Source organism: Phaseolus vulgaris, chromosome 6 (genome assembly GCF_000499845.2).
Source record: "Phaseolus vulgaris cultivar G19833 chromosome 6, P. vulgaris v2.0, whole genome shotgun sequence".
Lineage (NCBI taxonomy): Eukaryota > Viridiplantae > Streptophyta > Magnoliopsida > Fabales > Fabaceae > Phaseolus > Phaseolus vulgaris.
This window is the reverse complement of record NC_023754.2, coordinates 14,057,409-14,071,357: the sequence shown is the minus strand read 5'-3', so window position 1 is coordinate 14,071,357 and position 13,949 is coordinate 14,057,409. Positions and strand designations below refer to the sequence as shown.

Here is a 13,949-nt window from a genome sequence, read left to right as displayed (position 1 = left end):
GGAGTTGGCAGATCTTTGCCAAATCGAGAAGGAGACCAAGAAGCTCCTCTTTGACAAATCTCAGAAGGCTCTTCTCGCTCATTCAAAGATTTTGCCCCTTCGGAATGAGGTTATCGAGCTAAAGGAAAAAGCTAAAGTGACACAGGCCAAGATGGCCAAATTGGAGGAAAGGGCCACTCAACAGGAGGTCCAACTTGGCCGACTAGAGGGGGAGTTAGCCCACAAGGTCGAGCTCTTCAAGCAGACTGAGGAAGAGCTCACCAACGATGTCGCTGATGCTTATGGTGTTGGGTTCGAAGATGCCATAGCCCAGGTTGCATGCGTGCATCCTGAGATGGATCTCTCCCCATTTGAGGTGACAAAACCGGTCGTTGATGGGCAACTAGTTGCCAAGGAGTAACCTTTTCTTTGTTGTAGTTTACTCGCTTGATGAACAATTTGTTAAGTTGTACATATTTATCTATGAAATCTTCTTTTCTCCAATCTGCTTTCTTGCCTTGATTGTTAACTGTCGCGTCTTGCACTAACTTTGCTAGCAATGCCTTTGACGCATATTCACACCTTAAGTAGCAACTTTTTCCCACTTGCTTTACCTTATTACGACCTTCATTGTCTTAAGGTATCGATGATGTGCGCACGACTCTTAGATGGCCTCACCTTCATTGTATGAAGATAAGAAAAACCCTCACTTGTTATTTTTGGCCTTTGTCTTGCAAGATAAAGGAAAGCTCTTCCTGCCGATTTCATCCTTGCCTCTGAGGACAAGGGAGATGTCTTACTGGTGATACTGGTGAACCATGTTTTTCTCGACCTTTACTTACAAACAAGGGAGAAGTTCATCTTTTTGACCTCGACCTTGCTCCATGAGGGCAAGAGAGGATTTAACTGTTGAACCATGTGGACTAGGGAGTACTGTGGTAAGCCCACACAATTCTAGGAACCTCCTCTTCCCAGGTCCCTTTGTCCTTCTCCAACCTTCTCTTCAGTCCTCTGAGCAGAACTCGGTTAGCGGACTCAACCTGCCCGTTTGTCTGCAGGTGTTCGACTGATGCGAACACCTGCTTTATTCCCAACTCCATACATAGTTTGTCCAATTGTTGGCTTGCAAACTAGGTATCATTGTCTGATACCAAACGCTTTGGGATTCCAAAGCGGCATACTATGTTCTTCCACACAAAATGTTGGATCTTGTGGGTTGTGATCTGTGCCACTAACTCAGCCTCTATCCACTTTGTGAAGTATTCTATGGCTACCACTAGGTACTTCATCTGCCGCACCGCTAAAGGGAAAAGCCCCAGAATGTCGATCCCCCAAGTATGAAATTGCCATGGGTTATATATCGATCTGAGTTCTTCTGGAGGGGTCTTGTGCCAGTCAGCATGTTGTTGGCACTGCTTCCACCGTTGTGCTTACCCTGTGCAATCTTCCCTCATGGTTGGACAATAATATCTTGCACGAATGGCCTTTGATGAGAGAGCTCGACCACCGATGTGGCTCCCGCATATCCCTTCATGAAGTTCTATCATAATGCGCGTACATTGCTCACCGCTTACACATACCAGGATAGGGTAAGTGAACCAATGTCTGAACAATTTTCCATCGATCAAGGTGTACTTGCTCAAATTTTTCTTGATTTTTCTAGCCTCCGTAGGCTCTAGCGGGAGTACCCCATCAGCCAAGTAGCGTTGGTAGGGTGTCATCCAGGTTTCTCCTACTTCAACTAGGCAAACCTGCAACGACTTCTCCCCAACAACTAGGTACGAGCTTATTCTGGGCGTTTTTAACGTCTCCTGAGTCAACGACCGATGACTCCTCTTCCCCTCTTCCAAAGTGTTGATTTGGTGGTCTCCTGTTGTACTATCAGTGGCAGTTCGAGGTGTCCTCAGGGTCTCTTGAATGACGATCCTCTGTCTGCCCCCCTTTTCCGAATTGGCGAGCTTTGCTAGCAAGTCAGCTCGGGCATTCTGTTCTTTGGGGACGTGTACTTGCTCGAACACCTCAAACGTCTCCCTCAAAATCTGAACGTACTCTAGGTATGCAGCCATATGTGGATATTTGGCCTGGTATTCTCCTATGACCTGACCTGTGACCAACAAGGAGTCACTCTTTGCCAGCAAACCCTTCGTACCCATCTCCTTAGCCAACAACATTCCAACGATCAGGGTCTCATACTCTGCCTAGTTGTTACTAGCCTTGAAAGCGAACCGCAGGGTCTGCTCAATCAGTAGCCCATTTGACCCTACCCTGTTGGTTGGAGGAACCGTCTACAGAGAGTGCCCATCTGAAACCTGCTCCTTCTTGGTGCGTGGCCACCGATGAGAGCTCTACCACGAAGTCAGCATAAACCTGGCCTTTAAAAGGGCCTTTGGGCTCATGCTGCATGTCAAACTCTGATAGCTCTACTGCCCAACGCACCATCCTTCCTGCAACATCCGACTTCTATAAGACCTTGTGAATGGGAAGGTTTGTCATCACTATCACTGTAAAGCTCTGGAAGTAGTGGCGAAGTCTTCGTGTTGAGAACACTATTGCCAGTCTTGCTTTCTCTATGGCTTAGTATCTCACTTTAGGCCCCTGCAATACTTTGCTAACAAAGTAGATTGACTTATGCACCTGGTTCTACTCTTGCACCAGGACCGAACTGATCGTCCGCTCTGTAACTACGAAGTACAAACGAAGTGGAGTACCCAGTTGTGGCTTACATAACACCAGTGGACTGGCCAGGTATTCCTTTAGCTTAAGGAACACCTTTTCGCACTCCCTGGTCCATACGAACCTGTTATTCCTCTTCAAACACTGGAAATAGGGATGCCCTTATCTCCCCCTTCTGACACGAACCTGGACAGAGCGGCCATGCGCCTTGTCAATTTTTGCACCTCCTTTACTGAGATCGGGCTCCTCATTGCTATGATCGCAACGCACTTCTCAGGATTCGCCTCTATCCCACGTTCGGTGAGTAGGAACCCTAAGAACTTGTTTGCTTCTACCCCGAATACACACTTCTCAGGGTTCAGCTTCAACTTGTACTTAACTATTGTGGTGAATAGCTCCTCTAAATCTGCTACATGTTGTTCCTCTGCTGGAAGGTGACCACCATGTCATATACATACGCTTGGACATTTTTCCCTATCATAGGCGCTAGTACCCTGTCCTTCAGTCTCTGGTAGGTCACGCCTGCATTCTTAAGCCCAAAAAGCATCACCTTATAACAATAACAAGACAGTCTGTCATGAACGTTGTCTTGCACTCGTCCCTGGGGTGCATCCTGATCTGATGTAACTAGAAAATGCGTCCAGGAATCTAAGTAGTCTGCAACCAGATGTGTTGTCTACCAAAGCATCGATACCGCGCAATGGGTAGGAATCCTTCGGACAAGTCTTGTTGAGGTCTGTGAAGTCGACGCACATTCTCCACTTCCCGCTAGCCTTCTTCACCAACACCACGTTCGCCAGCCACTCAGGGTATTGAATCTCTCTGACGTGACCAGCGCTGAGCAGCTTCCGTGTCTCTTCTCTGACGACTTGACGCCTCTCGTCATTGAACTTGCGTCTTCTCTGGCGAACAGGTCAGACCTGGGGTCCATGGTGAGACAATGACACAGGAAGTCAGGATCTATGTCAGGCATGTCTAAATCAGACCATGCAAAAGCATCCAGGTGTCGAGCTATGACTTCGGCAATCTGGTCCTGTGTCTTTTGGCCTAGTGATTTGCCAAGCTTGAACTTCTTCCCGCCGATCTCCCTCTCTAACACGTCTTCGGCAGGTTCAGGTCGTCTCTTCCGGGTGATCTCTGCGCGGGTGACCCCTTCTTCCCTCAGAGGTTGAGTGGTAACAGCGAACACTCCTCTCTTCATCTTGAGGCTATTCTCGTAGCACTTCTTAGCCTCCTTCTGATCAGACTTGATAGCGATCATCGTACCCTCGAGGGAAGGCAGCTTCATCTTCATGTGCCTCATAGAGGCCACTGCTCCAATCCTGTTCAAAGCAGGTCTACACAAAAGTATATTGTAGGCTAATGGAGCATTAACAACGAGGTACCTCATGTTTGCAGTGCGTGAAGTTGTGCCATCTGTGAAGGTCGTCCTCAGTTCTATTTTTCCACGCACCTCCACCTGGTCTCTAGTAAAACCATACAAGCAACCAGTATAAGGTCTCAATTGGTCTAGAGACAACTACAACTTGTTGAAGGTCGACCAAAACATCACATCGGTCGAACTTCCCTGATCTACGAGGACGCGATGCACCCTTCTTCCTGTTGTCACTACCAAAATCACCACCAGATCATTGTCATGTGGAAAGATGTTCTAGCGGTCGGGCTTGGTAAAGATGAGGTCGACATCGAGAGTTTGATCTGCCTCCTGTACCTCTACTGTCATCACCTCTCGTGTATACTTCTTCTGCTGGGAGGCGGTGCATCCTCCTCCTGAGAACCCTCCAGAGATGGTGTTGATCTCACCATGAATGGGCAACTCGTGCCCCTGATCTCCTCTCGTGGCAGAACGTCTTCGGGCAATATCTAAGCAGCGAGTCACTGAAGGGCCCTCGTAGCATTCCTTTGGTGAAGGCATGCACCGTCATGGCTTCATCCTTGGTGTTTAGCCTCACCACTTGGACCCCAAACCTGTTTAAGAACTCTCCCTGGTACTTTTTTATGTCAAAGACATCGTAAAAGATCGGAGGGGGATCCCTGTTGATAAGGTACTGCTCTCTTAACAACGTTGTGAATTGATCGAAGGTAGTAATGTGTGCGTCAGGGAGACTGACGAACCATTCCAACGCTGCGCTTGCCAATGTTCTCATAAACAGCTTGTAGTACACATCATCAGATCCTCCTGTAAGCATCATCTGGGTGTGGAATGTTGTGAGGTGAGCTTCTGGTTCCTCTAGATCTGTGAAGGTGACTTTCCGGCCCATGGATGTGGCTGGTAACACAACATCCATGATCGCCTGAGAGAACGACATGGGGCGTGCCCTAGGTGGTATGGGTGGGGCACGCTCATCCACTGCGTGCTCCCCTGCCTGTTGCAAACTCCTGCGCAGTTCCTCATTGGTTCTGCGTAGCTCTTCGTTGTTTGCCTGTGACACGGCTAGGTCAACTTGAAAATGCTCTTGGTCAACCCTAGATGCTGCTACCACCTCTTGGAGGGCGCGCATGGTCTCCATGATTTGTTGCTTGGTGACGTTGTCCCCTCCCGAGGGTGTAACATATCCTTGCCTCGTACTCCTCATATTGCTGGTAAGCTCTTAGCACGATTGTGAGTGGGACCTTGTTTTATCGGGCCCCACGGTGGGCGCCAATGTTCCCGCCTGTTGACTCGCTTGTCGGTTGACTTGAACGGCAGTCTTTGGCCCGCCTGTCTCCGCCTGAGAATCAAACTTCCCTCGGTTGAAGAACCTCTCACCTGCAAAGACAAAGGGCGCCTTGGCGGCCGTTTGCACTCCAACGCTCAAGTCAATACTGGGCAAAGAAAGAGTAAGTGTATAAAGTAGTTTCAATCTTAGAAACGGTGTACCTTGTTAGGGTTCTTAACACCCTTTATATAGGTTGTAACTAGGGTTTACTTTTGTTATGTTACCCATGTCTAGGGTTCCTTTGAGAATGTCCATGCACCGCTATTACACAATCTTAGTGTAATCTAGCACATAGGACTTTCCTTTACTAGAGTGCAACGACTAACAGAATGGTCGCCAAGGTACCAACTCATGCACCAACGCTGCGGGACCATCTATTCTATGGGTGTCCTAAGTATTCACGTGTCATGCATGCAGTCTTCCCTTGGAAACCCTAACCATAACGGGCCTTAGCCTCTAAGGGTTGTTTACTTGTGCCGCGCCCAAATGCGCTACACACCCTGCGTGCATGGATCCCTTGTGACTTAGGCTTTTTCTTAGTATCTGAGAGTTAATCTCATGTTAACTCATATTGCTTGTGGGACCCAACTTACGTGGCTCATCTTTACTATCTAACACTGATGTCCGATGTCTGAGGTCTTCTCTAGAGTCGATGACCGAGGACTGATCGGTACACTATTCGTCATATTTTCGTCATCACATTCGATCTGGGTTAAAATTGGCATAGTAGAGGTAGAATTTGACATTTTCTTCCTGCACCCCTACAATGTTGTGCAAAGACAAAGTCGTCCCTATATAAAAATTGTATATTTATTTTTTTCATTATGGATTACAAAATTCGGTAAATTTTTGGATTGACACTTCTGGTAAATTTTTTATTTGGCGGATCCGGTAACCTCTCGGATTGGTGCTTCCGGTAGTACATGAATGACAGTGTTAATCCAAAATAAAAAAAATACAAAACATCCATAATTAAAAAAACCATTCCTGATTTGCCAATCTATAATTCAAAATATGCATTCCGGATTCAAAAATCCATAATTGAAAAAAATCATTCTGGATCCACCAATCCGTAATAAAAATTAGACTTCTGGATTCAGCAATCTGAAAATCAATAATTTATGCAAACTTTATTTTCGGAACACCCCCTTATCAAAAAGTAACATGGTTGACTTTCGGATTGATGAATCTATAGCACACTCCCAAATCCCAATTTCAAATAAAAGGTGAATGTCAGATTCGGGATTTACAAAATTATAAAGGTGCACAAAGAAAAATGTAGGGATGCAGGAAGAAACTGCCTTACCCTTTCTTTCTTTCCAACATCAGTTTTTTTTTTCTCTTCTCTTTCCTTTTAAAAAATCTGGATCCATTTCGCTGGTCAACCTTTTTCTATTTATCACTCATTCTTTATATCCTCATCCCTACTTTAAAAAGAATACGAATATATCATGTATATCCACAATTTTAAAAATTATTATAAATTTATATTATAATATTATAATCTATATAAAAGCACAATGTAAAAAAATGGAACAATTAGAATTTAGTTACATCCATTTAATCAAATTAATATTATTTCATGAAAGCTAGATATTCATACATATAAAATCTCACCTCAGAAAAGTGATTGGAGTAGGATTTCTCATCTTAAAATTTAAGCCCTTAAGTTTTTCACCTCCTATCTTTACAACCTTTGTTATTACCAACAACTATGGGAACCCAAATTAGGGAGAAATAACCAACAAATAAGAAATATGGGCATAATTGGGTATTTATGTGATTTTATATTTGTATTTGTATTTATTAAATTGAAATATACTTTTATAATAAATATTTGAATAATAACATTGTTTAATCAATTTTCAATATTAAATATAACTATATATATAAATGATAAATTTCACTAACAATATATAATGAATTAAATTATAATTTATATTTTATATATTTACATGTATTTATCTATTATAAATTTTATTTATATAATAAATATTAATTCTATGTTAGTTTTCAGCAACAAAATGGCATTGTAGTGAGAATTGACAGAAGAAAATTTACAGAGAAAAGAAGAAATTGTTCTCTCACTGAAATGAAAATGATAAACCCTAAACCACCGAATTCTGAACTCACCACACAATAGAGAATCTGAATCACGATCACAGAACCTGTAAGCAATAACTAACGACAATGCTACAATTCTTAGCGCTGTTGTAGAACTTTGGATTTTGTGTCACTCAGGACCACAGTAGTAACCATGGGCCGTCACTCTTCTGGCAACCACTCTCCCTCCTCCCGCCGTCACCGGAGCCACCGCAGCATCTCTCCGCCGCCGAGAGAAAAGCATGAGCGTTCCGGCCGCGGCGTGGCTAAGCCGGTTCGGACCGATTCCGGTTCGCCGGATTCTCCGGCTCGCTCGCGCTCTCTGTCTCCGCGAACGAAGCGGTTGAAGAGAGCTCAGACGGAGCGCGAGACTCGTGAAGGTGAGAGGAGCCGTGGCAATAGCAGAGGAAGAGGTTCGGAGAGGGACGCAGTTGAGCGCAGGGAGAAGAGGAGAACGGAGAACGACGGAAGCGGCGGTGGTGGTGGAAAGAGTAGCAAATCGGAGAAGAGGACGGAGAACGAAGACTCTGGCGGAAGGAGTAACAAATCGTCGCGGTCGAAGCACGAGAGGTCGCCGGAGCGCGAGCGCAATGGAAGGGGCCGGCATAGGTCTCAGTCTCCGCCGCGTCATCACACCTCCTCCGGGAATGCAAAGCCTCGTGATGAGGTGTCCGGTGATATCCAACCCTAGTTCATACCAATTCTTCGAGTTCTACTCTTTTTTTTGTAATTTAAGTTGTTTTTGCTTATGTTTGGTATGTGTGTTGTTTTGCTGAATTGTAAAATCTGAAGTATTTTTTAATGCTGATGTTGGAATGAAAGGTTGGAGGATGTGGTTTGGGAGATGGTCTTATGGTTGGAATCCTGTTGAACGTTTGTTGTGACTTTTGCTAGATAGGGGTGGGTGGGAATTTAGGTGTTTCTGGATGTCCATTGAATTTGTGGAATGTAGAGTTTTGGATGTAATTTGAGAAAATTTGAAGCTTCTTTAGATGTATGAGGGGATCAGAGAGTTTGGCAAAATAAATGTTTGTGATTGGGAGATTTTAAGAATGAGGGTGAAAATTGAGTTAGGTGAGGTTGGAATTTTACTAAGGTGGGGTTTTGAGGATCTATCTGATGATTTTCTGAGGGTGGATTTAAGTTGAATACTAGTACTATGAAAATATGTGAAAAAAATGGACAAACATGCGATTGTTATTGTAATCAGGGTTTGTACTCAAGTTATGTGATTAAGGTAGTGACCGTAACTGTAGAAGTTGTGAGAGCTCTGATTCTGTTGTCTTGTGTGCTGACCACCTATTATAAGTTAATTTTTAGTTGAAGTGTAATTCTTCTATTTACAATTTACATCAAGAAAAAGGAAGCGTTAACAGAAATTATAATGGTACTTTGTATTTGAAATATATATTTCTTTAATTAGAGAAAATTGCCTCATCCAGTATTGGATTTTCTTTTTGAGTACCTGTTTATTTCATGTTGCTTACTAGTATTGTCTCGTAAGTTCTTTTAGACATTGTGGTATGGAAGATTAAACAAGGGAAAAGGTGAGGTCAGCTTGGAACTTATGGAGGTTTTTATAGAGTAAAACGTTGCCTTTCCTATGGGAGGCTTTTAGTTTTAGTTCTAATTAGCAGTTTCATTTGACAAGTCATAAGTGAGTGTGAGGATGAATATAAACATGATGCATGAGTAGTAATTTGTGGACTGGTAATGGTAATCTCTTGGTTTCAAAGTGCTGATTCATTTATAAAATTATTCTTTATTTTTGGCATTTATGTTTCATTTTCCCTTGTTTTCTCCCATCTTTGTGTTCTCTTTATTCCTGTTTTGAACTTCTTTCTATTTTAAGGTTTAACTATTTTCTAGAATTAATGCTTATCTGGATTGCTGTTTAACTTTTGAAGATGATAAACTCAAGCGGAGCTGAAGAAATGTAAGTTTCTGTTTGAACTCTGAAATTTATTTACCATAGTGTTTGATTGTTGGTTTTTGTTTGATTTAAGCCATATCTATTAATAGGAATGCTGCATTTTTTTTTTGTCTTAAACTGTTCAATCTTTAACATTCTTTGACTCTCTTCCCCCATCTTTGCTCATCTTGGTTGGATGAATAGTGGTGTGATCTCATTTATGTAATCTTACCAGGCCGTGGTGTGATCTCAATTGTGGTTAGATATGTGATCATCAAACTGATAAATTTTATTTTTGTAAAATAATGTTTTTAGGCAGCCTTGAGCTTGAACATATTATAGATTTTTTGTGCTGAACTGTAGGTTGAATATTAAAAATTTGAATATCATACAGTTCTACATATTACTTTCTATAAATTGAATGTAGTATGTTCCAAACAATTTTATGTCCATAGATTAAAAGAGATTATGTCTACTTTTTAAGAGGAAATTAACGGTCAAACCTCAGTTATGGAATATAAGGATCTCAGCATCCTCCTTTTAATAAAGTTGAATTGTCAAAATAGTGGTAATGAAACTGGATTATTAGCTCATTTGTTGTATTTTCTTCTCCTCTATCCTTAAAAGTGTGGAACTTTGGGTTCTACTTTTTGAATAATTTAGAATTAGTTGGTATTGCTTTTTGTTGATGACAGTCTGATTGCTGCTTTGGCAGGGATGTGGAGAATGATTCTATTAGGAAAATGAAGGCTGCTGCAGATGCTTTGGAAGAAAAACAGAAGGTAATAATGGGCTAATCTTGTGTCAGAATATTATGTAGTTCTCCATGTTCTTTTTATACTGGTTGGGTAGGAGTTGAGACCCCTTTCAGGTAAATTAGCTTGTTTACTCCTTATACTTTATTGCTAAGCTTCATGCTTTTGCATCTTGCTTTAATCTTTTGGAGGCTTCTATTGCTAATTGGTTGGGTTGGATACTGTACATGCGAAGACAATGTTTAATTGGCCACTTGTGTTGTTCAGTAGATGTTTGTGAAAGAGTCATATCTAACCTAGGTTATTGCTGCTCTATGGCATAGAGATTCTTCTTCTCAAAGAACATAAATAAAGATGTTGTATGAAGTACTTGCTAACTGCTTCTTTACTAGTTTCAATAGTATTCAATCAGGTGACCTTTTCTTTGTGGAGGCTATAATGAGGCATCCCCAAGCTCAAGATATTACTAAGTTATATGTTAGATAGACTTTACCATTCAAAAATGAAAAATTGAAAGACATTTGATTTAAGAATGAAGGGGCGGGGTGGCGGGGTCCGAGGGAAGGAGAGAATAAATATTTAAGCATTGTTAATATTGAAAACACTATGACAGCATTTATATTTATGTCAATTGAATTCGAAGTTAGTTGTGTGTCCAGAGTGCTTAATTTGTATCTATTAACTCAAGTTGAGTTGCAATCCAAGGAAAAATAGTGAAATAATATGGTTTAAAAATTAAAAGCTGATATTTCTATTTTGTATAAATAAGGATATTTCTTAGTGATTTACTCATTTTTTTTCTGAAATCATGTCATTTATACTTTTGCAGCAAAAACCTTCATTTGAGCTATCTGGGAATCTCGCAGCTGAAACAAATCGAGTCAGAGGTGACACTACTATTTTTTAGCATGTTTTTTTATCATTCACTATTAATTATATGCTGAGCAGTGTTTCTTTTTCAGGCATTACTTTGTTATTCAATGAACCACCAGAGGCTCGAAAACCAGATATTAAATGGAGGCTTTATGTTTTCAAGGGTGGTGAAGTGCTAAATGGTTAGTGTTTATGGCTTCTGCATATAAAATATGTTATAATAACAAACTGTCAAACTTGTATGTCCCATGTCAATATATTATGAAAGCTTTTCTCACACATGATAGACCTGTAGGTTTTTTTCCCTAGTTTCTGGTGTTGCAAAATAACAAACTGTTTTGTTTTGTCCTTTTCCATGCTTCATGTCTGTGAATTTTTCTGGTTTATATTGTTCACTTTTCCTTTTTGTTTCTTGTGTTATATCATTCCACTGAGCCCTGGACACTTCTACCTGTTGGGTACATAAGAAGTGTGCTTAACTGATAAGTGTAAGCTCTAGTTAATTGCTCAGTCCTCATCATTTGGTTTTTACTCTATTCACATGAATGCCGCCGATTTTTTTCCTTGCAATTTATTTGGTAAGTTTCCAACACCTTATGCATTTGGATGAGCCTCCCATAGTTAGATGAGCTTTATGTCTGAATTCCTTTTCTACTTCCACATTTGGTTATATGTTATCCTTGTCTCTACAATTTCCTTCCTTTTCTCATAAATTTTCATCAGTTAATTTAAAAAAAAAAAAATCTTTTTGCAGTTTAGTTGTTTAATTAAAAATCTTCTGTAATGTAATTTTCTGGGCTTCCAAAGAACACTTTATTTTTGCTTTCTACCTACTTTTGCTTAAAAAAATTCCATATGATTGATTGGCAGAGCCCCTTTATATACATCGCCAAAGTTGTTATCTTTTTGGAAGGGAAAGAAGGGTTGCTGATATCCCTACAGATCATCCATCTTGCAGCAAACAACATGCTGTTATTCAATTCCGGTATTTCATCAATTTAAGCTACCCCCGCAAGGGTTCCTTTGGATATCAGTATTTTAATTATGGTGATTGGATTTTATGAACTTCTTAAAATTCCTTATCTTATTAGGCAAGTTGAAAAAGAGCAAGCTGATGGTACATTATTAAAACAAATAAGGTAATGCCAGATTCGTACTTATAAGTTATATGCACTCATGTACCGCTAAAAGTTTCTCCATATGCTAACCTAATATGTACTTTTCTGCACTAGGCCTTACATTATGGACCTGGGAAGCACAAACAAAACTTTAATAAATGTGAGTGTTGGTTGAATGCTTTTGATAGTTTGATTAGTTTCTTTATGTTTATTTGTTTTGGTAGTAATGAATGGGCTGAAGTTAGATATATAATGAGTATGTGTGGTACTTTCTGCTTTTTCAGGATAGTCCCATTGAGCCTCAACGATATTACGAACTTAGGGAAAAGGACACCATTAAATTTGGTAATAGTAGGTAAGTGAGATGTAGATATTCATTGTTTTTCATGATGTTCAACATACATGTTTCTTTTGTCCAAGTGGAGAATTGTAGGCAAAAGTTGTATCTCTGCTTTCATCTGTGAATATATTTAGTGTTTTGGGTGACTGCAATTAAAGGTTACGGATGTTTTTCCAATCTATTAAAGCTATTGCTTCTCCATTTTGTAAATTGGAATGTGCAAACTGACCTTTGAAGTCCCTAAAACGGGAATCCAACACACACTTAGTAACTGCGCCACCTTCCGATGACATATTATATTTTGTAGCTTATTAATATGTAATATTTATCATTCATTTCTTTGAACCTAATTATTTTGGTAATAAGGTTTTTAACTGAAGAAAGAATCTGTACAAGAAAAAGATTTCATATATGGATTAGAGGGAAGTTAAGTTCTTTGACTGGAAAGGGAAGGGCACATTTTGTTAGTAACACTATTTGAATATAAGGAGTTAAGTCTTGTGTATTGTGCCCTCCAGTTGAGCTACGAGGCACGGTTAAATTGTTGTTAGTGGTGCCAAGGTCAGGCATTTATGTTCTGACGCAGAAGTCAAACACTTTGTTTAACTTTTCATGAAGGTGGAATTTTTTTTAGGATATTATGTGACCTAAAATTTTACTGGTTGAGGACTAGTTTGTCGGAGGCATCTGAATGCAATGAATTTTATTGTGTTTTCTTTTTCGTTGGTACAAATGCAAGTCTCTGACCACCAGTCAAAGTATGTCTATATACTTCTCATGCCTCTTCACGTCTTTAATTTCTTTGCAATGAATTTTGTACATGTTCTATATGATGATTATTATTAACACAATGTCCCTACTGCAGTCGAGAATATGTATTATTACATGAGAATTCCATGGGGTAATGAACTTCGGACTTTCTAGCTTGGCTCCAGTCTGCTCATCAGAACTGATTAAAGCGTTCCATCAAAAGTTCTTGTAATCAGAGTACTACTTTTGTGTATCTCTGCTTTCAGAAATTTCTAGTTCAGTTTGTGTACAAGTTTCTTGTTATTATTGCAAGATACATTGGATAAATTCAATCTTCAGTCCCCTACTTGAGCAAAACCTGACCTTTATAAGCTGGTAAATTTTCCCTGTGAACTTACTCTGCTTTATTGAAACATTTGCTTGTTAGTTTCTGATAGGGTTCAAACATTTCTCTTCCTCTCATCCCTTCTTAAGGTCACAAGGGAATCTATATTTTATTCGAGTGTCTGAACAAATTGAGTTTAATTTCTATGTTTATCATTGTAACAAATTTATTATATACCTCGTCAAGTGTTAACATATTATATAATAATGAAAGCTTAATTCATCAAGAAACTGCGGTTAACTGCAGTTTTAGAACTTAGTACAAATTTGTCATCCATGTTTGCAGCTTCAGCGAGTTTTAACTGACAAGAAATTGATGAGTTTTACATTAATTGTTAAACCCTCTTTCATTCTTCGATCCAA

General features: G+C 40.3%; 2 protein-coding genes across 2 annotated transcripts; one reads left to right on the top strand and one right to left on the bottom strand.

Moving 5' to 3' along the window:
• Positions 1 to 1,409: 1,409 nt before the first annotated feature.
• LOC137833426 (uncharacterized) lies at positions 1,410 to 2,132 on the bottom strand. Its single transcript, XM_068641778.1, has one exon. The coding sequence runs from the start codon at positions 2,130 to 2,132 to the stop codon at positions 1,410 to 1,412; it is 723 nt and encodes a 240-aa protein (XP_068497879.1).
• A 5,227-nt stretch (positions 2,133 to 7,359) lies between these two features.
• Positions 7,360 to 13,634, top strand: LOC137831200 (FHA domain-containing protein DDL). The gene is made up of 10 exons (XM_068638777.1): positions 7,360 to 8,121; positions 9,362 to 9,390; positions 10,082 to 10,148; positions 10,951 to 11,008; positions 11,084 to 11,176; positions 11,865 to 11,979; positions 12,086 to 12,133; positions 12,227 to 12,272; positions 12,397 to 12,467; positions 13,318 to 13,634. The coding sequence occupies exons 1-10, from the start codon at positions 7,609 to 7,611 to the stop codon at positions 13,355 to 13,357; spliced, it is 1,080 nt and encodes a 359-aa protein (XP_068494878.1). The 5' UTR covers positions 7,360 to 7,608; the 3' UTR covers positions 13,358 to 13,634.
• Positions 13,635 to 13,949: the final 315 nt, after the last annotated feature.